This window comes from Armigeres subalbatus, chromosome 2 (genome assembly GCF_024139115.2).
Source record: "Armigeres subalbatus isolate Guangzhou_Male chromosome 2, GZ_Asu_2, whole genome shotgun sequence".
Taxonomy (NCBI): domain Eukaryota; kingdom Metazoa; phylum Arthropoda; class Insecta; order Diptera; family Culicidae; genus Armigeres; species Armigeres subalbatus.
Window position 1 is genome coordinate 147,415,688 of NC_085140.1, and position 27,132 is coordinate 147,442,819.

General features: G+C 40.8%; 1 protein-coding gene across 5 annotated transcripts in view; it reads left to right on the forward strand.

Annotated features, from left to right (window-relative positions):
- LOC134210979 (uncharacterized) overlaps positions 1–27,132 on the forward strand; it is a 331,489-nt gene that overhangs the window by 160,101 nt on the left and 144,256 nt on the right. For 2 of the 5 annotated variants that reach the window (XM_062687456.1, XM_062687455.1), the window contains one exon: positions 13,082–13,801. In XM_062687456.1, the coding sequence (XP_062543440.1) occupies positions 13,713–13,801 (89 nt within the window). In that variant the 5' untranslated portion in view covers positions 13,082–13,712. The remainder of the gene's footprint in view (positions 1–13,081; positions 13,802–27,132) is intronic. The other 3 variants (XM_062687457.1, XM_062687458.1, XM_062687459.1) reach the window with 2 other exon arrangements.

The window sequence follows — 27,132 nt, forward strand, 5'->3', positions numbered from 1 at the left end:
TCCTTTTGACCAGCTGCTGGCGAACACCATTATCCTGCTCAGAATCTTCAATAGTTGATGTTTCCCGTTCACCACTGACAACGGAAAGTTAAACAGCATCTGCGTCTCTCTGCCACCGGTGATCACCCCGTAGACAAGCTTCATCCGAATCGTTCATCGTTCCCACCAGCCAGCCGTGAGTGTTATATTAGTAATTCAAATATTCATGAGCTATGTTCAAACTTTTCAACAGACACCCACAGAAGTGGCGGTACGATGCAACTCAAGCGAACTCCACATCACTTCGGGGATCCAATGAACAGGAAAAACGATAGAGATTAGGAGTGAAACCACCCACTCTCTCTTGAACATGCCTTACCAGAATGGGGCTGTCAGTCAAAAACCCCAATGAATGGAATCCTTCGGGAGGGGTCGATGGATAGCTTTGCTCCATCCAAATGCTTCCACCGAGAAGTATTTAAAATTTTTCGTCTTTTTGCTTTATCGACATTTTCGCGATATCCATCCCCAGGAAAAGTTCTAATCTTTTCAAATGTGGAAAATCCTCTGGATTGGATTGTTATGCCCGATCCCCTCTGAACTGATGATGAATGAGGAATCTCATAAATCAATATTACCGGAAGACCATGGATCGGGCAGAAAGGCATCAAGCGTGCAAATATATCCTCCGCCTGAGAATTTCACTCCCTTGTCGTATGATGATGTGCTGTGGCTCGATGACAGGCACAAAATGCGATTATTGGAATATGCGGCTAGCGGTGGAATTCTTCGGAAAACGATTAATTCCACAGATGGATGAGCGTAGTGAAAGGAAGCGATTTAGAGGTTATCATGAATTAGTGCAGAACTGAGGAAAAGATATATTTGGCATATGAACATTTTTATGTAAATAGTCAGAAGTATTTTCTTGATGACAACAACTATAACTGGTTAATGTGAGAGAGATAGATGGCAAAAATAGAAAAAATAAAAACAAATATTTGGAGTCATCTAATCTAGACCTGGGCACTGAGCTATTTTGTACCGGCGGCAGCGATACTTGAACTGCGATGGCAGCGCAGCCGCGGTGGCTATCGGCGTGCTCTAAAATAATCCGTCAAGCATTTACTAAAGCATATCCTTTCTTGTACACTAATTAAGAAATTTCTCTTGATAGAATCTCAATTGACCCAATACCTAAATGTACGGGATATTGTCAAGATATTCCGAATACTGAAAGCTGGATGCGTTTAATTTTCATTCAAGAATATTCGACTCAAATGTACTTTGCGATTCAAGCGAACGAATCGACATAAATCAATCTTCTCGGTGTAATGAATGTAAAAGAATCAGCTTGAATAAGATTTTTCATAAGTCGTCGATGAGCGATGGTCGGAAATGATCGTCAGCGGCCGTGGGGCACTATTCTAAACTAATCAGAAGTCAATTACTTTTAAAGCTTTTTATAATGGTCCCTGGATGCTCTGTCGGAAAGTTTAGAGCTGTCTTCCCTTTAATCTTTGAATATCATTTTATCGATTAATTTTTTTTTATTTTTATTCATTTACCGACTTTATTGGTTGTCATTCGAAACCAAACAAAAAGATTCAATTCTGAAAAAGAAACGAAAAAGAAAGATGAAAATGTTTTCAAAAATTATTTGTAGCATATTTTTAGCTCATAACGCTCATTCATTGCATACCAAGGCAAAACAAATTATGCATTTGAAACAAATCAAATTACATGCAAAACAGAAGGACCAGAGGAAAAGCTATTTTCAAAGACTCAACCATCCAACAACTCATCACGACGAGTACCCCCTTGAAGCAAAGTGATATAAAAAAGCACTTGACTCGACCCGGGGAAGACCTTACTGCAGGCGGCAATATTTTCACAGCACCAGGAAGTCGCGCAGTGAATAAATTCTCCGTGGGAATTCTGGTTGCCTTCGGAAGAAACAACGCAACTTTGGTGCATGAGGTGCGGTGTAGGTTCCACCGTCCATGTTAGACTGAACCAGGTTCAAATAAGTAATTAAAAATGTTGATTTTTTTGTTCGGAGTACTGCCTTTAAATGATTTGTGATCCTTCAATTTCGAGCAAAATCTAACATTTCTTCAAAACAATCACAAACAAAATCAGATGATGTTTGTAGCATAAGTGGCATGAATGGACATTTTGCAGAAATCTGGTTGAATATTTCAACTTTCATATTAGTGGTTCGGCCTAATCTACATGAATACCACATCCACTTTCTTTGCCCCGCGTGACTTCGATGACTGCTCGGCAAACAGCGGTGTAAACATTAGTACCAGCAAGCAGGCAGTCAGGCAGGAGTGTTTTTTTCATTGCTCTTGAAAATTCTCGCCAAATGGGGCTTTGCCCTTATATCAACTCGTTAATATGTTAATGGATTTGGCTGCCCGAGAACGTGCCGAATGGTGCATAAATTAAGCGAAATCGTGCCTTGTTTCGATGGAGCCCCCCTTTATAGGACCGAGGAATGTTCTTAATTTATCAAAGGAAGCGCCCGGATGTAAGAAAACCAACAGCCGGAAATTTGCCAACTGTTTCTGGGAACAATGGCAGGTTCGGGAACCGTGATAAATTGATGCAATAGTGTTGAAATATGAATTAACAGCTTGAATAATTTGAATCGTTAACGAAGATTAATTTCTCCGATGTTAAGTATTCCTGATTCCTTCTTCTGCCATTTTTCATGGCAGGCGCATTTTGGCAATATTTCTATGATGATTGTGTAATGAAATTGGCATCATTTGAAGTGAATAATTCGCATCTTTCCTGATGAATAAATTAATTATCCGTCAGAGACTCCCGAATTTTCCAGTAAAATGCCATTTCCATTAGTGTATTGGAGATTAAAGCAAGCAGGCCAGCTGCGAGTAGAGTAGGTTAAATGCCGGGTAGAGATGCCCAGAAAATTATTCTGAGTAGGTATCCCCAAAGGAACGGCAAATGCTGGGTAAAGCGCATCATTGGTACTTCGCGTACCGTGACGCTGGCCGGGAAACGAGCAACCTTAGAGAAGATCGGGTAACCAACCCCGGCGGTAACTATGGTCATATGCTGACAGGGAAGGGGGGATTTGTTCCTCTCCGGAGGTGCAAATCTGATCGAGCGACTGTTCTCCATGTTAGGAGCGGCTCACAACAGCGTCTGTTCCCCATGTTAGGGGCGGCTGATTATCGTCCGAGTACCAGCGAGGGACTCTAAACTAAAGCTTGATCCACATAGTATTTGGCCGCACGAAATTAGATTTTTTTTTCCAAAAAAGTACATAAAAAGGTGGTACAGGTTTTATTATACAGGGAATTTAGTAAACTTTGAGGGAAAAAATATCGAAAAATTATTCATTGGCATTTCGGATGAATTCTCGGACTTTTCTCTCAATACCACTCGTTATTTTTTGCACAGTAGAACGGTCAACTTAATCTGCTATTTTTTCACACCACTTTTCCATATAAGATGGTTTTCTGATTGTTTTGCACCATTTCTCAAGTTTCCCTATGATAATTGCCTAATATTTTTCGTTGGGACGAAAATTTGGGCATTTTGGTGGGTTGATAGTTTTTTCAATAACGTCATTATCATTTGGTTCATACCATTCCATTACATCCCGTCTGTAATGGCAGCTTGTTAAGTCAGGCCAAAGCAACACCGGACAGTCGTGTGATTGAATGGATGGCAAAAATTGCTTCTGAAGACACTCCTCCTTGTATATTTGCCCATTTATGGTCGCTCCAGTGATGAAAACTTGAGTTTTCTTTCCACAACTGCAGATGCTTTGATATACCATCAATTTGTGGGCAATCTTGCCTGCATAGACATATTTGAATCTTCCTGGGGCATTACCCTTCCGTTTGGCAAGGTAAAACTTGTGTCCCTGGAATTGAAAGCCAATTTTAATATTAATTTTATCGCCCATCAAAATACATCAATTGTATTTCGTCAGAACTTGCTCGAACAGCATTCTTGCGCGATGTTTGGCAACCAGGTTCTGTTTCAGGGTCCTGTTGAGACGCTTACTGACATCATACGACTTCACGCAAGGAAATCCCAAAATGGTTGCGAGCTGCTCTGCGGACTTTCACTTGTATTATCTGGTCATATGTTCCACTTCTACGATTGTTTTGTTCTACGCGATCCAGCAATAGTGTTTCCTGATAAATTTTGACAGTTTCTACAGTCAATTTCGGTAATTTTACATACTTTGAAATCATTCCTCCTGACCATGTTGGATTTCCAACGTGAGTGTGCAGAATTTGTTCCCATCTCTCGCATTCCATTTTCGATAACTTTGAACGTGAGCATCAAAACTTTTACCATAAATTAAACAAACCTTCCGCAACGATATGATGTATTTTACTTCTCGGTACGACCACCAGAGGCGCCGCAGTAATTGGAAAGAAACGGCCAAATACTAAGTGGATCGAGCTTTAAACTGTGCACACCATGTTGCATCGTGTCAGCATGGAGAAGGAAGCCCCTTCAACGCGATGTAGGTAGCGCAACCCTGATAAGATAGCCTACCGAAGATTCTACAGTAACCAAGAAAGGCAAAAATAGAGCAAACGGATTGATTCAACGGCAACATACCCGGCAACGAATATAAAACAACGATTGGAAAGTCGGATCTTGGAACGTGAGAACTTTGAATGAACCACACGTGTTGGGCTCCTGGCTCGTGAGCTACAGAAGGCTGGCGTAAGTGTGGCAGCAATCCAGGAGATACGGTGGCCCAAAACTGGAGAACGTGAATTCCAGGCGGTGGATCCCATAGCAAACACTTCATTATAGTACCACATCTACTATAGCAGCGGTGATAGAGCAAAACGAGTTGGCTTCATGGTGATCAGGAAGCAGATGAAGCGTATTATCCGGTGGAGGCCGATAAGCGACCGCATTTGCGTGTTGAGAATGAAGAGCAAAATCTTCAAATGTAGCCTGATCAACATCTATGCCCCAACGAACGACAAGCCTGATGACGTGAAGGATGAGCTCTCGCCTTGATAAGGCCTATGGAGAGTGCCCAACACACGATGTTAAGATTGTCATCGGCAGAGCATAAAATATTCATCTTCATGAAGCAACTTCAGTCCGAATTTTGACAAACATCGCAAAACATAGAATGACATAGTCAAACGACTGCTCCACCAACTCATTCATTCGACTGTCACTGAGTGTGCTTAGTCTGCACTGCTTACTATGTGCAGAAAAAACAAAATTAGCATTGTTTATATTGATGTTTACCGTTGAAAGGGCCTCGCGGATGCAAATCGGATTCAGTTCTGTGTGATAAATTACTATACTCAATAACAACGTGTTCAGATTTCAGATAATTTATCGATTTGTAGAATGTGCATAAATATTCAATGACTAATATTCAACTGAATATTGACAGTCCAGAGCCGAAAATGAATGTGCCTGAAATTGAGCTGACAAGTGAAGAAAGGTGGTCTTCACCAAAAAAATTCGATTATTTTACACTCTGGTCATCGGAGTGCAAATGCGCAGATCGGAAAAAAAAGTTTCTTTCGCCCTGTCATTGGTACGGAAAGCCTTCATTCCGCTACCAACGATAATGGTCTGCGGCTTGTAACCTTTGCTGCTGCTAGAGGGATGGCAATAATCAGTATCTAATTCGCACGTTTCTTACGTTTCCACAAACACACCTGGCAACATCCGGGTGGAGACACTTGCTCACAGATAGACCACGTGCTGATCGACGAACGACATTTCTCGGATGTTATAGATGTAAAATCCTTCAGAGGCCCGAACATTGACTCGGATCACTACCTTGTAGCTGCAAAAATTCGGGCGCAACTTTGCAGCGTCACGAATTCACGAAACAACAGAACGTTGCGTTTCAATATCTAACGCTGTCATTTGAAAGAGTTGCTGAACAGTACCACCAGAAGCTGGTCGAGCGGATAGGAGATGCCACCGGATCTGGCGACGTTAACAAATTGTGGGAAAATATCAACGAAGCTGTGACTAGGAGGTGACCAGGAGCGCAGGAGAACATGGATAGAAACGGCGCGGGGCATAAGACTGCGCCAGTACCCGCCATGTGCAATAACCGAGAGGGGAATTTACTGACACCCAAGACTATGGTGGCAGCCATGTGGGAGGAGCACTCCGAAGATTTGTTGAACGGAAAAAATGAAGGTGTATTAAGGAGCAGGATGGACATAGTCGGTGACGCTCAAGCTGTGGAACCACCAACGCTGGACGAGGTAAAGAAGGATCTAAACGAGCTGAAAAACAGTAAAGCTGCTGCGAAGGACGAGATCCCGGTCGAGCTTCTCAAACACGGAAGTGAGAAGATGCATTAATCAATCCACCACATTATCCAGAAAATATGGGAGGATGAAGAACTGCCTGCCGGTTGGATAACCTCATATGCTTAATCTATACGAAAGGGCACAGACTAGAGTGTACCTGGGAGGGAGCTCTCGATACTACACATCAAATAAATAAATACTGTCGTCAGGCTACAAGCAAATTTTCAACAAGAAGAAACAATCAACGTAGGCGCCACCTGAAAAGACCCAATTTTGTTTTGTGTGTTATTGTTGTTATAGCGCCTTGGAAAATTTTCTTGACGAGAGTTTTATTCTCGGCTCACACTGACATGTCATGACAGCTAGATTTCGGCTCGGCTTGACACACACATTTTTTGAATCTGTTTCTCCCTCCCAGGAGTGTACCAATTACAGAGGGATCACCATTCTGAACTGTAGCCGATGGTTTCAATGAAATAGCATTGGCTTCACCAAATGCACAATAATGGGCTTATTCCTTTATATGCACCTGATGAGCAAGTGCTGCCATCTAGTTTTGAGAACAGATAGTTCATTTTCGAAGCAATCTTTAAGGTCAACAGTACCAGAGAATTTTCTTAAGGTGATTCGCCATAGTTATTAGATTGGTCTAAAGAGGGCTTGTCAGATTAAAAAATCAGGGATCCGATGACTTCAAGCGATACTGAAATAGCCGTGCGCGGGGCGTTAAAATTCGAGTGTTAGAGATTTTACAATTCTAATATGTTGGAAACTTAAGTAATTCTTTTTATTATCTTTTAGTGTTAATAGTTGGTCCTTAAAAGTTAGAAGATAATAAATAATAAAAGTTAAGTGTTAGTAAAAATTAATAGAAGATAAAAAGAGATGTTAGTTGTGTTATTAAACGATATCCTAAAAATTATTGTGATAAATGTAAGGTGCTGTGTGGCAGGTGAACGGAATAGATTCCACGTGGATCGTGGAACCCCAGTCAACTCAAAATCGCATATGCTAGCGAATAAGTGTACATGGTGGAGGCGATATAGGCGCATTCCTCCATTTGACTGCATGCAAAATGTGCGTATATGGCCTCCACTTTGTACACTTATTCGCTATGTTATACGATCTTGTGTTTGCTGGGACGAGTTTGTGGAAAAAAGGGTAATTTACGGTTACTACTGAATTGATAACGGGAAAATAGGGAAAAATAATGATGCCAAGTGATTAATTCCAGCCTAGATAGGCCTAGTGGGCCTTTTTCCGTCCTTTAAGCTAAACCGGAGGCCCTTCGAACGATAGATTTTCCAACTTCCGAGAGCCCAATTCGGGTGTATCGTATATCCCTGAGCCAGAATCCAGCCCTGTGATTTCTCCGTTGGAGTTATTCGCAGCAGGGGGATCCAATTCGCACGAAGTGTCGTATCCGGGACGTTGATACCAACCACGGAGGAATCTAACCTCAAAATTGGCAACAATAGAAGGCGAAAGAACACCAGTATCTGATCGCCGCCATTGTGAACCCCATTGTCCAAGTACCGGCATCGTTGAACCCATTATCCGATCGCCGACTTTGTGGACCGGGTCCACTGGACCCCATCGTCTGAGTACCGGCATCGTCGAACCCATCACACGATCACCATTTTTGAATAATCCATTGGCCCGTCGCTGACCCTACGTCTGCCGGACATTCCAGGAACCGTAACAGATTCGCCAACCAGCAGACCGCTGACGAGCGAGTACAATTACTATACCGTTCCATGCAGTGGTTCCCCATCATCGTGAGTCAGCCCACACCCCATCAACAACCGTAAGTCGCGCTGGTTTTGTTTTTGTTTTTTGATAAATATCATGCTAAATAGGTCAGAAGAGGTCGTAGAGAAAGAGGAATCGTGATCACGGAACTAGCAATCAAATTAGGCACTAAAGGTGAATAAATTCGGTATGTGTACAAAATTTTATTCTAGTTCATAACACTGTTTTCACTATTTGATCGAGTATCAAGTTTGCTAAAGTTTCTTTCATTTCGTTGCATATCATCTAATGTACCTCTTTTGTCACTCATTCATGATCATGCTGTTTGTTTTGCTGAAGAGCTTTCTATAGCTGATTGAGTAAATCGCATGTAACAACCCTGGGAGTTTCTTAACTAACGTTTGGAGTTATGGAACCGTACAAAGGAGTTATAGAACTCGGCGTACAAAATCCTGTCGCTTATCCTGTTTAACAGACTGAGACGGCTCGAGGAATTCTTCGTCGGCGAATACTAGGCAGGTTTTCGTGAGGGCCGATCAACGACGGATCAGATGTTTAGCCTGCGGATGATCCTTGACAAATTCCGGGAGTACAACGAGCAGACTCACCATCTGTTCATTGATTGCAAAGCAGCGTACGATTCAGTGAAAAGAAATGAGCTGTGGCAGATAATTTCCGAACATGGTTTTCCGGCTAAACTGATTAAATTGATACGTGCAACGCTGGATGGCTCGAAATCAAGCATTCGGATTGCAGACGAAGTGTCAACCTTGTTTGTGACCGTAGACGGATTGAAGCCGAGTGATGCACTTTCGAATTTATTGTTTAAAATTACACTCGAGGGCGCTATTAGAAGATCTGGCGTGCTGAGGAACGGCACTATCATCAAACGGTCGCATATGCTCCTGGGCTTTGCGGACGACATCGAACTTATTGGAATCGATCGCAGAGCAGTAGTGGAGGCTTTTGTCCCACTGAAGAGGGAGACGGCGAGGGTAGGCCTAAGACCTAGTGGTGTTGGTGCAGAGGTAGTACTTGATGGGGATGTGTTTGAAGTTGTTGAAGCATTTGTTTACCTTTGAACGCTTGTGACATGTGACAATGACGTTTCCCGTGAAGTGAAAAGGCGTATTTCTGCTGCGAATTGGACCTTTTACGGATTACGTAACCAGCTTAGGCCCCGCAACAACGAACGGAAACGAAATTTGCTTTAGGGAAGATTCACAAAGTACGATTAACGATTTTGATTACCCCCTCCACCCTTTGTCTCGTTTTTTGTAACAAATCCCTAAAATTTTTGTATGGATCGTCACACTGCGCAGAAACCCCCTCCCCGCCCCACGAAAGAGGCGTAACGTACTTTGTTGATGGCCCCCTATATAAAACTCTGATTCTACCAGTGGCCCTTTATGGACATGAAGCATGGACGTTAAAAGAGGGGACCGGACTGACCGGAGAGCTTTTGGGGTTTTCGAGCGAAAAGTGCTGCGTACAATACTCGGAGGGAAACTAGGAAATGGTGTATGGCGCAGACGCATCAGTCGTGAGGTGTATCAGGTATACAAAGAAGAAAATATTGTGAATCGTATAAAATACGGCAGATTCCAGTGAGCTGGTCACTTAGTGCGAATGTCGGAAGAAAGAATAGCGAAAACAATGTTCAACAGAGAACCAGATAGGGGCCGGCGACTTCATGGAAGGCCACGAATACGCTGGCTGCACGCCGCCGTTCGGGGAAACTGGAGGAACATCGCCCAAGACTGACGATTATGCAGCGTTACAAAATACGCCAGCTATATGTGTATCGGTGCCGGCGTTTACATTCACCCCACGATCAATTTTTCAGTATTTTTTTCGGGCAAGAATTGCGAATAATATTAAGTTTTTATTTCAGACTAGCGAAAGAAACCCAGCTTTGCCCGGGTGTTGCAAATGTCACAATGAACTATTTGCACCGCACTCTAGATCAATTTCCGTGCATTTGTTTTGTTTTCCTTAAAAGCTGATCCAAAATTGTTTTCAAATGATTTTTTCACATTTCCCCGTTAAATTCACCAACTTTTTATATACAAACCTTGCGGATCCCAAAACGAATCGATTAGGGAAAAATCTCGCAAATCGGTCAACCCGTTCGCGAGTTAAATCGTCAGGAAGGAAATCTCAACTCATTTTTATTATATAGAAAACTAGAGACTAATTAAATAAAATGAAATTTGATAAGTATCCCATCAACGTTTTCGGTTTATCCTGTGCGGAATGGTGTTAGAAAACTTGTATTTAGTTGCGCAGTGATAATGGAGGGGGATATTAAATTGGCACGTAACTGCTGCTTAACTGCTTTGAACCGAGCTACACAGGATTCATTGAAGAAATGTGTTCATTATGATGAAAAGTAAATTCATAAGCGATGAACAGGTTAGTAATTTGAATATTGAAATTTGTCCGACGCTATTCTTAGCATTCGAATGTTGATGGGAGAGACGTGGAAAAGGGTAGGTGAAGACCCGTTAGCGGACAAGTGCCATTCTGGCTGTCATCGTGGTACTCTCCTAAATATGTCCTCAGCCAAAATGTTTGTTATAATTGCGAAGATATCATAGTGCTCCAAAATGCCCTAATTTTCCCCAAAAAAAAAAACCTGGGATCATGAACATTCCTTTATTTCGAAGACCCAAAGAAAGTTTTAAAGATGGCAAAGGGTTTGAAATATGTTGGAGGGACACTCTACGATTCTAAGAGATGTGTTGGATTCCTGTAGAATGAACTGATGATGGTTTTATAATGATTTATGAGTTATGCCATTTATGGATTTCGTTTTCTGAGGATTTGATAAGCATTTGAAGATTCTCGATAGATTCTCAATAGATACCTGCAGTTGATAACGTCCCTAACAATAATAGATCCAAATCTGCCTAAGCCGTCATTTCCTTTGTATCAAAAAACCTATTGAACGAATTTATCAACAATTCATATCAATTTACGTAATTACACTCCAACCAGGAAGAAGCATGATCAACGCAACTACCCCCTCCCCTGCTCGCAAGGGAACTGCATAGAGAGGAGAAGAAATATCAACTCGACTACATTGCGGAAGTCATTAGCACGACGAGAAAACTTTGATTGTTGTTGGAGTTTTCATGCTTTTCCGCCAATTTAACTAACGATGTTCTTTTATGATTCTTGTTCGTCTAGGTTCACACGATAGGAGTTTCCATTCACAAGGGCTGTTTAAGCAAAATTCTTCAAAACCTGAACTTGATGAAAAGTGTAGTTAGGATTGGATGAATTTGGCATTTTTGAACAGGTTTGTTTTTTGGCCTTTGTTGCATAGCGGCGAGAATACTACTTCAAATCTATTTTTGGTTTAATTTACGATTTGAGAAATTCTCGAGCAGAATTGTTGCGACATTCCGAGGTATAAAAAGCATAGTATTAAAGCCCAATAGTAATTTGATTTACGGTCTCCAGTAGCCTTGCAAGCGAAGTGGTAGGATTCCCAAGTCAGAGATGGCGAGTTTCATTCTCGGTCCGGTCTAGAATGTTTTGAAGGTTAGAAACTTTCTTGACACCCTGGGCATAGTGTATCCATTGTATTTACCACACAAGATACATACTCAAGCAATGGCGGGCATAGAAAAGCTTTCAATTAACGATGTGGCACGAGTTCGCGTAATGTGTCCCATGATAATCCACGCAAAACAGAACTGCTGTACTCGCGATAGCTCCGTTTATCCATCGCACCTTCATGAGACCATATTCTACGCATCCCTCTGAGTATTCATAAATTGAATTTAAAATTGGGGAGAAAATGAGTGATAATAACTCTTATCTGATATGCTCCCATCTTCATTGCCACAATCACCAGTGGGAGCAATGAGACAACAACGATCCCCAATGGAATTATTCGCCCACGGCCGAACGAACCTTCTACCACCCATCGAATGGACGCGGAGTCCAACGACGCAACGGTGCCATGGCATCACCAACGTAATATTTGCTAAACGAACAGTGCCTAATATCTATCTAGACCAAGAAACAATTTAATTTTTCCTCCGGTACCTACGTTTTGGGTTCCATTTTCGGAGCAATTCAAACGCATTTGCCCCAGGCGAGGGTAAAAAGTTCTAACTTAAATAGCTGAGTAAAAAAGAAATATGACCGGGATTCGGTTGAAAGGGCAGGGTCAGCTAAATGAATTGGCAGTTGAAGTAAAAATGAGGCATCATTATTAATTTAAATGCTTTATGTTTTGCTTTTATAACAAATACCTTCTCTCCGGGAATAAAGGTGATGTTCATATCGATGTGGATTATTATGGACTGCTAAAAAATGTATAATAAAGATACAAAAAGTATCAATGCACAAGGATTCAATTTTCTTGTTTCAAAAAATCAACGTTGTCTGCATTTTGGTATAGTATAGTCAACTTCTACATATCAATTCGTTGATAGCAAAAAAGCCTCTGACTCTTTTGAGATAAATGCTTTTCAGCGGTTTCCCACATTTATTGTGTTTGATTAGTCAGTAGCGAAACTTCGTCTGTAATTGCGTAGGTTAGAAGGAGAAACAAAAAAAAAACACGGATAGGATGGTATGTAAGACCAACATTTTGCAATTATTCAACGGCTTTTTGCAAAATCGTTTTTCGGCATTGTGGATATAAATAAGTTTCAAATGCAACTATAATTATTCTAACTATAATTTCTTTTTGTTATACAAATATTTTATTTTTGCAAAATCTTTTGATACAGATATGAACGGATCTATATAAATCGTGATTCCACAGAAAACTATAAATTTATTACCCTCTTTATCGCATTTGCCAAAATGTTGCTTTCCATTCAATTAACAATGAATGACACCAGACCGTCATCACTTTAAGCTAGTTCCAGGCATGGTTTCATTCATTACACATAAGTTTCACTTCTGCTGCGAATGCTTTTTGATTTATTGCAAATGAAAAATTCCATCGCTGATAATGAAGGAACCGCTGACAGAAAAACTTTATTCATATCATCTCCATTCTCTTTCTTCTATCGTTACAGATGCTTACTCAACTGAAACCGGGAGCTCTGCGGAAGACACTTTGAGGAAATTATTTCAGTCAACCGAGCGCACGTCTGTTATATCTGTGCCCAGTGCCCTACTTACTAAGTCCTGTGTCAAAGAAAATTTCTCACGTTCCAGTAAATCATTTCGGGACAATAACCTTCGCTCCCTGAGCTGTTTTCTATTTTCATTTCCCAAACTCTGTGGCGTTTTTTTACCCCGGCGGTTATCTTAACAGCATCGTGCGGATTTCCGTTGACGAAACCTTACTATTGTGGAACGGGACGCATAATATTTCACTTTGGGGCGACTTTTGGGGTGATCTGTTGAATCGTGGACGAATATTGAAGAACATAGAAGGAATCTTGGGAGGATTTTTTTCGGCCTATGAACTTGCTGCGGAAATAATTTGGGACAACGCACCAACAAATAGAGACGAAAGTGAAAGCGAGCAAAAAACAAATTTGCTAAGCTGATACCGTTTTGTTACAGCTTAATATTTTGTAAGAGCAGCATAATTCAAATTGTGTGTAACCAGTGAAAAGGGGCAATAAGTGAAATTTCCAGTGAAGTGTATTTCTCACAAGACAGGGAACCCGAAAATAAATCGTTTCTGCGAAGCGGAAAATGTTCGGCTCCAAACTTCGATCATGGATGGAAAATCATATCGTGCGTCCGAGGAAAAAAAGCAACAAAAATAAAAGTGGAAACAGCAGGTAAGATGACGGTCAACATTACAAACTCTTGGAAGCACTCTCAACTTTGCCACTGCTACTGATTTTTCCAGGAAAACAAATGTACATGCTGAAAATATTCCATCATATCCACCCCGCAGAACTGATGCTGCAGAAAACGGTTTCTGCTTATCAAAAAAACCGCTTCACTTTGATCCTAAATTTTCTTGTAAGAGGAGAAGTCTACAGATTACGTGGGATGTTGGGGAACGCTTGGCACTATATCCGGCAAAAATCGATAAAGTCTAACGATGACCAGCCCAATAAAGGATCGGTTCATCCACACATGATTCGGGAAAGAAAAGACTTGCTCAGAAAGGACGTTAGTATTCAATGCTTCAGGAATGATTGATTATTTTGTTTATTTGCTCTACGTTACAACTAATCTTTTTTTCTGGCGTGGAAAGTTCCTTTATACTTCTGAAACTTTCTGCCTATGATACCAATAATATCAGGTTTATATAAACAACTGTCAATTGGTGAGTTAGATATGCTTTAAAGATTAGGGTATCAAGGAAACTTATTGCTATAATCAGTGGCGTAGCCAACAATTTGGTTAGGAGGAATTGCGTTTGATGAAGCAATTTCTATGAATTTAATTCTTCAACTTTGATTCTGCCAGACTTTGCGTTCCGCGTCGCTCAAAATAAATGATGCAGAATCTTTGCGTTTTCTAAGATTCTTCTAAGAAGTAGAATAATAAGCGCAATGGATCGTGTTGGATTGTAGCATACCTTATTTTTTGCAGATAGACAAATATTTTTTGTTGACACTGTAGACCTTTTTAAAATTGGTATATCAGTGCTGTACCATCATTTTGCCTTTCGCGTATACTAAGTATACGTAATCCACCCCTTGGAAAAAAATCAAAATCGAAAAAAAAACATTTTTTTCAAAAACTGCTGCAATGGATTCAAATGAACGCAAATAAATGTGAATTGATGGAAATAATTGAACCTATCTCCCTGATGTTCAATTTTGACCTCTCTTATGTGCTTTTCTTGTTACATTTTATAATACACGAAAAAGGCACCATCACCGCTAGGTGGATTATTCTGGGTTTATTATTTTGTAGTTAATAGCTCTGTATATATAGTTGTGTCATGAAATGTACTATTTATGATGATTCAATGTGACTCAAGGTGTACCTATTACCCAGATACGGATCTAGGAAACCCATCGGTCTTGGGACGTCACAACACTTCAAATCACGCACAGTCTACTTTAAACGGGCCGAATCAAGACAGATCTTTTTTTAGTTTTCACGAATATAAAGGCACACTTGTTCCAACCGAGCATAATCGACACTGTTCTATTATGGGGAGATCGTCCAGCGCCGAGGAAGGTGTCCACCTTCCGATACTGGACACTTCTCAAAATGACACTTGCAGAGGTTCCTCCACCATATTATGTAGTTCAAATAAAAGCTATTGAAAAGTCCTCTACCTTCAAGGAATAGCAAATCCTTATGTTGCAAACATTGTACAAAATTTTAAATTGAAAAAATCCAAGATTGTTCATGTTTGAACTTCAGAAAGTTTGAATTGACAATATGAAAATTAATTGAATGCATTCTGATTATGTGGAGATTGTCAATATTAGTCATATTTTACATAACGATCATTATTTGTTAGATATGCAATGTAATTGTGGTGCAAAATAAATTTCTGTATCCGGTAGCTCTCCCCCGGGTCCGGACGGTTAGTTTTTTCATGTGACAAATAGTATTCTTCACACCTGTTTTGATAAACTTTCTTCAATTCAATTGTTTCTTTTTGTTTAGGTATCAGGAAACCACATAAATCAGCATAAACAAAAATTGAAGATTTCATTTAAAAAGCTGAGAATTTGGAGTAGGATGTAAATAATTCAACTGAAGAGTAAAATGAGTATACTAACACAGAGGTTCCCAAACCTTTGGGTATGCGACCCACCTAGCAAAATTCTATATGTCTCGCGACCCACCTATGAAAAAATGCATTTTACCAAATAGTATTAAGCATTAATTGAATCAGAATGTCATCTGTTTCGGCTTCTTCCACATAAAAAATATTCACATGTACAAATGCAAGAAATAACGAACATGGTATTGTTTGTCAAAATGTTGGCGTTTTTATTTTACTTCATTAAGGGGACAGCTTTTAGGCATAAATGTTTAAATAAAATAGCGTGGTGATGGATTTTTAAGATAAAATGCGGTTTGAACTTGAAATAATGTTCCTTAAAAATGATCAAAAGGTTCGGCATTCGAGCTGCAATTAATATTTGTTCAGCGCGACCCGCCAACAATCCGCTCGCGACCCCTCTCAGGGTCGGGACCCACAGTTTGGGAAATCATGTACTAACACATTTTAATGTCTACAACTTGGAATAGTGTCCAATACTTGGAGACATTTTTCTGAACCGTGAAATTTTTCTTTAAATATCATCATCAAAATACATCGTCGTTCATTTCTCTCATTTCAAATGATCTTCTTCCATTGTGTACTATGGGAGATTTTTTAAATTTTAATGCATTTTTTAATTATAGTTTAGTTTAGTTTAGTTTATTGAAGACACTTTATCACTTCGATGACATTCGTGTCATTTTTTAATTATATTTATTATAATATTCATTGAGAAAACTACAGTTGCCCATTTTTTAAATGTTTTCCAAAAAATCAGAAAAAAAATGTGTTTTGAAACAAAACGACATGAATTCCTTTCATCGTCATTATCTAACACACTAAAAAAAAATATTTGAAATATGATAAAGAAAGCAAACTAACTGAACCATTATTGTAAAAGGCTCAACATTATCGAAAACAGCACGTTTTCGAGCTGACGAATCCGGCCATTGTGCAATGCCAGGCAAAGAAAGCAATTCAATTATAACTGTAGAAAAATAGAACAAAATAGTTATAAAAGCAGGTCAAGCTCCAGTTGGAATGTAGAGCCATTGAAAAAAATGAAATTTTTATGTAAGAGAAGCTTTTACGGGCTAGCCAAACAACAGTCTATATTGCCAAAAATATCGACGAAAATAAGAAAATAAAAGGGTTGTAAGTTATTATTATTGAGTAGCCTTGCGAGCAAAGGCGTAGGATTACCAATCCGGAGATGGCGAGTTCGATTCTCGGTCTGGTCTACACGGGTAGATCAAACAACCCAAATTTTGAGTTGTTTTCGGTCTGGCATCTCTTTTATTCCATCATTTGATGTCAAAAACAGAGAAAGAAAATCATCCAAAGATAGCAGTTCGGTGGGGGAAGCCAACGCTAGATTAAAGGGGTTGAACTCAAATTTAAGTTGTTTAAACCTATTTGAACTAAACATTATGTGGAAACAACCTAATCTTTAGGTACTTTTTCACACGGGATCAAACGGAAACAACTCAAATCCGAGTTGGGCCATCCAACTCAAAATTGGCTTCCTCCATCAACGGTCCAGCAGGGACAGCAGGGACTATGTCCAAGGGCTTGACGATCCCTCCCCAGGTCATCTGCGAGTTGTGGTGCCTGCCTAGGATGTGGTGGGGTTTGACAGTGGGCCCTGTTAAGCCAAAGCGACCGTGTGCCGCTCAAAGCGCACAAGCCCAAGTCCTGGTGTTAGGTGGGACACTAAACAGACCTGACACGACGGCCCTCCGGCGAGACAGGAGGTTTGCGCAGGCCCAGCCTGGAAAACCAATAATTACGAACAATATAAGAGATAATGCGACGCGTGATTGGGTGGCAGCCAATCAACGCAAGGATGTGCAAGCTGAGGATTAAAGGCCGTTTCTTCAACTAAAGCATCATCAACGTGCACTGCCCACACGAAGGGAGATCCGACGACGAGAAAGAAGCGTTCTATGCACAGCTGGAGCAGACATACGATGGATGCCCACTGCGGGACGTCAAAATCGTCATCGGTGACATGAACGCGCAGGTAGGAAGGGAGGAAATGTATAGACCGGTCATCGGACCGGATAGTCTGCACACCGTATCGAATGACAACGGCCAACGATGCATAAACTTCGCAGCCTCCCGTGGAATGGTAGTCCGAAGCACCTTCTTTCCCCGCAAAAATATCCACAAGGCCACATGGAGATCACCTAACCAAGAAACGGAAAACCAAATCGACCACGTTCTAATCGACGGTAAATTCTTCTCCGACATCACGAACGTCCGCACTTACCGCAGTGCGAACATTGAATCCGACCACTACCTCGTTGCAGCATGCCTGCGCTCAAAACTCTCGACGGTGTACAACACGCGTCGAAGTCGGACGCCGCGGCTTAATATTGGGCGGCTACAAGACGGTAGACTAGCCCAAGAATACGCGCAGCAGCTGGAAGTGGCACTCCCAACGGAAGAGCAGCTAGGCGCAGCGTCTCTTGAAGAGGGCTGGAGAGATATTCGATCCGCCATTGGTAGCACCGCAACCGCTGCACTTGGCACGGTGCCCACGGATCAGAGAAACGACTGGAATGACGGAAAATGTGAGCAGTTAGTTGAAGAGAAGAATGCAGCATGGGCGAGATTGCTGCAACATCGCACGAGGGCGAACGAGGCACAGGCGCGGAACAGACAAAACTCGATTTTCCGGAGGAAAAAGCGTCAGCAGGAAGATCGAGACCGTGAAGAGACGGAGGAACTGTACCGCACTAATAACACACGAAAGTTTTATGAGACGTTGAACCGTTCACGTAAGGGCCACGTGCCACAGCCTGATATGTGTAAGGACATAAACGGGAACCTCATTACAAACGAGCGTGATGTGATCCAAAGGTGGCGGCAGCACTACGAAGAGCACCTGAATGGCGATGTGGCAGACGAAGATGGCGATATGGTGATGGACCTGGGAGAACGCGTGCAGGACATAATTCTACCGGCCCCGGATCTCCAGGAAATCCAGGAGGAGACTGGCCGGCTGTACAACAGAAAAGTCCCTGGGGTTGACCAACTACCAGCAGAGCTATTTAAACACGGTGGTGAGGCACTGGCTAGAGCGCTGCACTGGGTCATTACCAAGATTTGGGAGGAGGAAGTTTTGCCGCAGGAGTGGATGGAAGGTGTCGTGTGTTTCATCTACAAAAAGGGCGATAAGCTGGATTGTAGCAACTACCGCGCAATCACATTGCTGAACGCCGCCTACAAGGTACTCTCCCAAATTTTATGCCGTCGACTAGCACCAATTGCAAGGGAGTTCGTGGGGCAGTACCAGGCGGGATTTATGGGCGAACGCTCCACCACGGACCAGGTGTTCGCCATTCGCCAAGTACTGCAGAAGTGCCGCGAATACAACGTGCCCACACATCATCTATTCGTCGACTTCAAAGCCGCATATGATACAATCGATCGGGACCAGCTATGGCAGCTAATGCACGAAAACGGATTTCCGGATAAACTGACACGGTTGATCAAAGCGACGATGGATCGGGTGATGTGCGTAGTTCAAGTTTCAGGGGCATTCTCGAGTCCCTTCGAAACACGCAGAGGGTTACGGCAAGGTGATGGTCTTTCGTGTCTGCTATTCAACATCGCTTTGGAAGGGGTAATACGAAGAGCAGGGATTAACACGAGTGGTACAATTTTCAATAAGTCCGTCCAGCTATTTGGCTTCGCCGACGACATAGATATTATGGCACGTAACTTTGAGAAGATGGAGGAAGCCTACATCAGACTGAAGAAGGAAGCCAAGCGGATCGGACTAGTCATCAACACGTCGAAGACGAAGTACATGATAGGAAGAGGTCCAAGAGAAGACAATGTGAGCCACCCACCGCGAGTTGGCATCGGTGGTGACGAAATCGAGGTGGTAGAAGAATTTGTGTACTTGGGCTCACTGGTGACTGCCGAAAATGATACCAGCAGAGAAATTCGGAGACGTATAGTGGCTGGAAATCGTACATGCTTTGGACTCCGCAAGACGCTCCGATCGAATAGAGTTCGCCGCCGTACCAAACAATCTACAAAACGCTCATTAGACCGGTATTTCTCTACGGACACGAGACCTGGACGATGCTCGTGGAGGACCAACGCGCACTCGGAGTTTTCGAAAGGAAAGTGCTGCGTACTATCTATGGTGGGGTGCAGATGGCGGACGGTACGTGGAGGAGGCGAATGAACCACGAGTTGCATCAGCTGTTAGGAGAACCATCCATCGTTCACACCGCGAAAATCGGACGACTGCGGTGGGCCGGGTACGTAGCCAGAATGTCGGACAGTAACCCGGTGAAAATGGTTCTCGACAACGATCCGACGGGCACAAGAAGGCGAGGTGCGCAGCGGGCAAGGTGGATCGATCAGGAGGAAGATGACTTGCGGACCCTCCGTAGACTGCGTGGCTGGCGACGTGTAGCCATTAGATCTAATTTCTGTGCGATTCGATTCATGACCCTGTGATTATCAGCCGAACGCCCTACCAACTGCACCAGATACGCTTGCCGTTGCAGCATGATGTTAAAATTGAATGACAATCTACCAAGTCACCAATGATTGCTTTGTCTCAACATTTCAGGTCCCAACCAAAACTATTCGATGACGATCATTGAAAAGCAATGGTAACTTGTTCGATGGAAATGCTTGCCAGCGTGCAAATCTTTGTAAAAAGGCAATCAATTAAGCAAATTAAAATGTGAATCCACTCCTCAATTTTCTACAATTTTTATTTAATACCCGCTTAAGATTTAATACCGTGCTATACTAAAATGAATGTGTAGCTGCAATTTCCCGACAAATTCGATCCAAAAAAATATTTGGATGTAGATTTCATAGGCCTTTTATCAATGAAAAATGTTGATTTTTGAGTATCTCGAAGGACAAAATCTGTTGAAACACGTAGAAGATCTGTTCCGATTATAACACAGTGTTCTACAAAGTTTTCGAGGATAGGTATGGCTTTCATTTAGTTGTTGTTGCAATAAATTTCGTTCATCCCACTCAGAGTTACGATTTTCTTAGGGGCAAAATCATGCCAAAAACACTAAATCGATTTGAAGCACACCTAAATTTCAACCAATTGAGCTGTAATTTTCACCAGAAGTCTATCTTAGCATAAGAATTGTGATTACCAGTTGACCGGTCGATTTTAAGAAACTTTTTGAAATTTGAACAGATCTAGTAGCCATGGACCGAGCCGAATGGAGAAGACTCTTATATACCGCACAGGCCACTTCGGCCTTAGTCTGAATAAATAATAATAATAATCAACGGTCCAAATTAAGTGAATTGAACTTAATTTTAAGTTATTTGAACTTCATTTTGGGTAGATGAGTTTAACCGTGTAGGATGTTATCGGGTTGGAAACTTTCTCGACACCCATAATGTATTCTTTCTACTTGCCCCACAAGATAAAGATTGTACCCCATTTGGCATAAAGTCCTTTGGCATAATGTTGTTTGGCATCAAGTAGTTTGGCATAATGGTCGTTTGACATAATGGTCGTTCGACTTAGCGGCCGTTTGTTATAATGATCGTTTGGCATAATGATTATTTGGCACAATTGTTATTAGAGTTGAGTGAGCTTCGTTGTTTTTACCATGAGAGTAATACATGATAATTGAACGCATCACTGTACAACGCAGCAAAATGATTCATAATTTTGTTCATATGATCCATAATTTTGTTTATATGATCCATAATTTTGATAATATGATCCATAATGCTTGGAAAGAAGGCCAATGAAACTATATTAATTGATCCACACATTTTCTAAAATCTATGGATCATTTGGCCAAAAAAATTGTGAATCATCATATGCGCAAATTTGAAGTTTTATGGGTCAAAATATAGTTTTTTATGGATCATTTTCCAATGATTTTTGGATCATTTGTCATACGTTCATGGGAAAATAGCAAGAATTGTATTGTTTTTCTTGACCATGTTAATGGAACATATTTTTCTATTAATTGCTAAATTTTAGCTTAGTTATGGATCGAAAAATTATTCCTTATCTCCTGAACTATTTTATGGGTTTATGGAACATTCATATGTTATTTACGGATCGTTTTTAATTTTTTTTTATGAATCCGTCTTTACTGTGTATATGCAAAAGTATGTTTTGCCATATCCCCTCTTACCTTCTGCCGGGCAAATGCACCCTTCAAAGAAGGGATCATATTTCCTTTTACCATAAACCGAGCAAACGTTTGAATTGAAAGAAGAAGTTATATCCTCTCTTGCCTTCTGTCTGGTCAAATACATTGTTTGAAAGAAGGAATCATATCTGCCCTTGCATTAAACCGAGAAATGCCTGAACAGAAAAATGGAATTACATGCCTTCTTGCCTTCTGCCAAGCAAATGCAGTTGGAATCATATCTTCTCTTGCCTTCTGGCAAGCCAATGCATCCCTAGAAGAGGGATCATATCTCCCCTTGCCTTAAACCGAGCAAATACCTGAGTTGAAAGAAGGAGTCCTATCCTCTCCTATTTTCTGCCGGGCAAATGCATCCTTCGGAAGAAGGGATAATAGCTCACCAAGCAAATGCCTGAACTCAAGATGAATATAAACAGGTGTTGCAATACGCCAGTTTCATGATTCAGCCGTTTGTTTACGTTTGGCACTTAAAACGATTTTTTTCACACCCGCGCTAATTTCTCCCATCTACTGCCGGAGTAAGTGAACTCTGATATAAGAACCCTGCCTGAACTGAAAGAAGGAGTCATATCCTCTTTTACCTTCTGCCGGAAAAAAATGCATTCTATGAAAAAAGGGAGTAAACCGAGCAAATATCCTCTCTGATCTTCTGCCGTCAAGCAATTCTATCATTCGGAAGATGGAATCATATCTCAACTTGCCATAAATCGAGTAAATACTTGAATTGAATAAAGGAACCACGTCATCTTTCAATAACTGCCATGTAGAAGCATTCCTTGAAAGAAGGAATCATACCTTTCCTTGCCTTAAAGCGATCAAACGCGCGAAGAAGAAATCATATTCTCTCTTGCCGAGCAAAAAATATGCTAAGTAGAAAATGCACATATAATAAATACAGCGTCAGCAACAATACCCGGGAAGAAGCCATGAACAGGATAACAAAACATGATATGATTGATTGATATAAGAGATAAAAGAACAGGCAAAAATATCAAAAATTTGGACCTTAATATCATTTCAATATCAAGATATTGTATGGATAAGAACAGGCCAAAAGCACATGATTACTTCTTATAAATAGCATGACTTGATCTGTTCATGATATTTATGTGAACAGAATAACAAAACATGATATGGACTTGATTGATATAAGAGATAAAAGAACAGGCAACAATATCAAAAATTTGCACCGAAATATCATTTAAATATCAAGATATGCTATGGATAAGAACAAACTAATGGCACATGATATTGATCACTTCTTACAAATAGCATAACTTAATCGTCCTATGATATTTTAGTGCAAAATATTGATATTGTCGTCTGATCTTTTATCTCTTATATCGAACATATCCATATCTCATACTGCTATCTTATCAACATTTGATATTTGATATTTCGCCATGCTCAAATTCCGCTAAATTCGGCGGAATTTTGTTTCGAACCACCTGAAACGAGATTTTCCGAAATATCGCATATGCTTAATGCCCAATGACCTTCCACCATGATAAATACTCATGCAATGGCGGGCATAGAAAAGCTTTCAATTAATAACCGAGCTTTAATACTAAGTTTAAAAGCAGAAGAAGAAAAAGTTTTGTGATTCATATAATCTTGCGAAGTCTTAATTACTCTCTTGTACGTATGGGATTCGAATATGCGTCCGTAGTAAACAATCCCTACATGGTCAATTGGACATCTTTGATAGAGGCAAGTAGGTACAATCAAAATTGATCAATTAGGGAAAACCGCCAAATGTTCAATGCAAGATTTGATTTTTGGGTGTACAAGGTCCAATCCACATGTCCCATCACGAATACTGCCCATCCAATACTCAGTATCCCTGTTCTCAACAATGATTTTTCCGTTGATGTTCAACTGCTAATGGAATAAATGTCACAAATTATCACCACCAAGTGACTGAATTTCAACAGCAGAAACATTTCGGTTCAGTCCTATTCCCAGTACCTGTTCGCTACAGAGGCAAAACGTATAAACTGTCAGTCGCTCCCCCATCCAATCTGGCGAATTCACATGCATATTCATGCTTCCATTAGGTACTATTGCTATTTACAATTCTCAAGAGGACCCGCTGGATGTCGAGGAAAAATCTTGACCGTTTCGCATGAATTGTATTTACGGGCATTGCTGACGGAATCCTTCCTGTTCAAAAGAATTTGCATTCCACTAGGTACGTGCAGTGTTGATGACAATAAATAGAGAAGATAGGAGCTAATGAATAAATGAATTCTAGCAAGTAGACCAGACAGAACTAGTCGCGGCGATTTTATCGTTGGGTCGCTGCAGGCAATGTTTCATTTACGCTTCCATACCAACGGCGACAGAATCGCAGTCGCCAAGCGATAGAATCGCGTCGCAATTGTCCCGTCGCGTGTGTTTGGGGGAACCTTAATGGATTGTCTCAGTGATTTGTAAAAAATGTCGCATTGGAAGATGGGTGTCCGAAATTTAACGTAGACAGGCTTTATGATCACTACCACAGTTTTACTCCAATGAATGCCTATAAAAGCATATTTCTCTTTCAAAAAAAACTTCAGCCAACGGTTTTTATAAGTTATTTAAAGTTGGCAATAAATTTTAACACAATAAAATAGATCGTTTTTTTTTTGTTAAAATTAACGTTTTAGAAAACTTTAGGTAGTTTTTTTTTATTTCATGTGCTTTTAATCCTATTTTATTGTGTACTGCTTTTTTTACATCACGAATAGCATTCCATCTAAATTTATAAAACGCCACCCCGACTCCCCTATTTCATTTACCCTCATTCTTCCGTAGAACAAAAATCGAAATGCAATCGGTCATATATGACAGTTGAAACAAGTGAAGTGGGATGCAAAGGATTCTGCCCGGTCGTAGCATGCGGATACGGAAGCATTGCTGCGATGAATACATTAAAATGACGTCAATTATGCATTCATTCGGAGCTGACGAAAATTAGAATTGACACTCGTTGCACTGATTTCCGACTGTTGACAACGAAATGCTGTTGAAAATGTCAATATTCGGCTCACCTTAGAGAATCGATTTTACAAAAGTTACTTTTTTGTAATATGCATCATGACTCCGGCTTTTTTGTTGAATGTTATTCTTTAGTTTTATTTAATTTATAAACGAAACCATATGGTGCATATGGAAGATAAATTTTTAATTTAACCCTTATGTGAGTGACGGGGTACCCGGGTACCCATTCTGATATTGAAAGTTAAATAACTTGTTGTAGATAAGTTCAAATACTTTGAAACTTTCTGACATCTCGTAGAATGTTGAGACGAAGCGATGGGCAAAGTTTGAGGTCCAGGTTGCAATAAGAGCGCATATTAGGGGTCGAAAACTATTTATACCCCTTAAACGGGTGACGGGGTACCCGGGTACCCAATCATATAACAGAGGGACTGTATATTTATATGAATGTTTGATTATATGAATCATTGCGTATGTCACTGGGACAAAGGCTGCTCAAGTGCATGTACATATTTGTGAAGGTGTGTGTGTTTTAGAGGCCAACGGGTGGCCACCTGGAACATACGGAACATCCGTAGAAATGGTCAATTCGTAAATTCCATCGTACAGCGACGGGATTTTTTTAGAACCATTTTCTGCCGAACCCTGAGTAGGTGCTTTGACCCACTTCCGGCCTTTATGTCCACTGGGTAGTCCCCTGGAAGATCCGGAACATCCGTAAAAATGGTCAATTCGTAAATTCCATCGTAGAGCGACGGGATTTTTTTAGAATTATGTTTTGCCCAACCCTGAGTAAGGAATTGATGCTTCGACCTACATACGGACCATTGTGTCCACTGAGTGGTCCCCTGGAAGATGCGGAACATCCGTAAAAATGGTCAGTTCGTAAATTCCATCGTACAGCGACGGGACTTTTTTAGAATTATTTTTTTGATGAACCCTGAGTATGGAATAGATGCTTCGACCTACATACGGACCATTGTGTCCACTGGGTTGTCCCCTGGAAGATCCGGAACATCCGTAAAAATGGTCAATTCGTAAATTCCATCGTAGAGCGACGGGACTTTTTTAGAAGGTTTTTTTTTTGCTGAACCCTGAGTATGGAATTGATGCTTCGACCTACATACGGACCATTGTGTCCACTGGGTGGTCCCCTGGATGATCCGGAACATACGTAAAAATGTTCAATTCGTAATTATATCGTAAAGCGACGCAATTTTTTGAGAACCATTTTCTGCCAAAACCTGAGTATGGAATTGATGCTTTGAGCTACATGCGGACCATTGTGTCCACTGGGTGGTCTTCTGGAAGATCCGGAACATCCGTAAAAATGGTCAATTCGTAAATTCCATCGTACAGCGACGGGATTTATTTTAGAATTATTTTTTGCTGAATCCTGAGTATGGAATTGATGCTTCGACCTATATACGGACCATTGTGTCCACTGGGTGGTCCCCTGGATGATCCGGAACATCCGTAAAAATGGTCAATTCGTAAATTCCATCGTAGAGCGACGGGATTTTTTTAGAATTATTTTCTGCCGAGTCCTGAGTATGAAAATAATGCTTTGACCTAAACACGGACCATTATGTCCACTGGGTGGTCCCCTGCCGGATCATGGAACATACGTAAAAATGTTCAATTCGTAATTACATCGTAAAGCGACGCAATTTTTTGAGAACCATTTTCTGTCAAAACGTGAGTATGGAATTGATTCTTTGTGCCACATGTGGACCATTGTGTCCACTGGGTGGTCCCCTGGAAGATCCGGAACATCCGTAAAAATGGTCAATTCGTAAATTCCATCGTACAGCGACGGGATTTTTTTTAGAACAATTTTTTGCTGAACCCTGAGTAGGGAATTGATGCTTCGACCTACACTGGCCGGCATAATAAAGTGCCCACTTGCCGTTTTTCATACAAAATGGTCAACTTTGGAGCTCTAGATCTTGGGTTCCCGTGAACCGATTTGGCTGAAAATTTTACCAGAGCTCAGATATAACTTGAATTTTAACATATCTATGTTTCGAGCATATTGACTCACAGGGTTAAAAATTATTGCGGTAATACCAACGTGAATTTTTGGCAAAAATTGTTTTCAAATACCTCGAAAACTACATCTCTAAGTGTACAGGTATATATAGCAAACTTTTTTGTATTGGCAAAATACGCGTTTTTGCTGAATATGTCATCAGTCTACAACCTATAGTATTCAAGATATTTAAAAATAAATTTTTGCCAAAAAATTCACTTTGGTAATACCGCAATA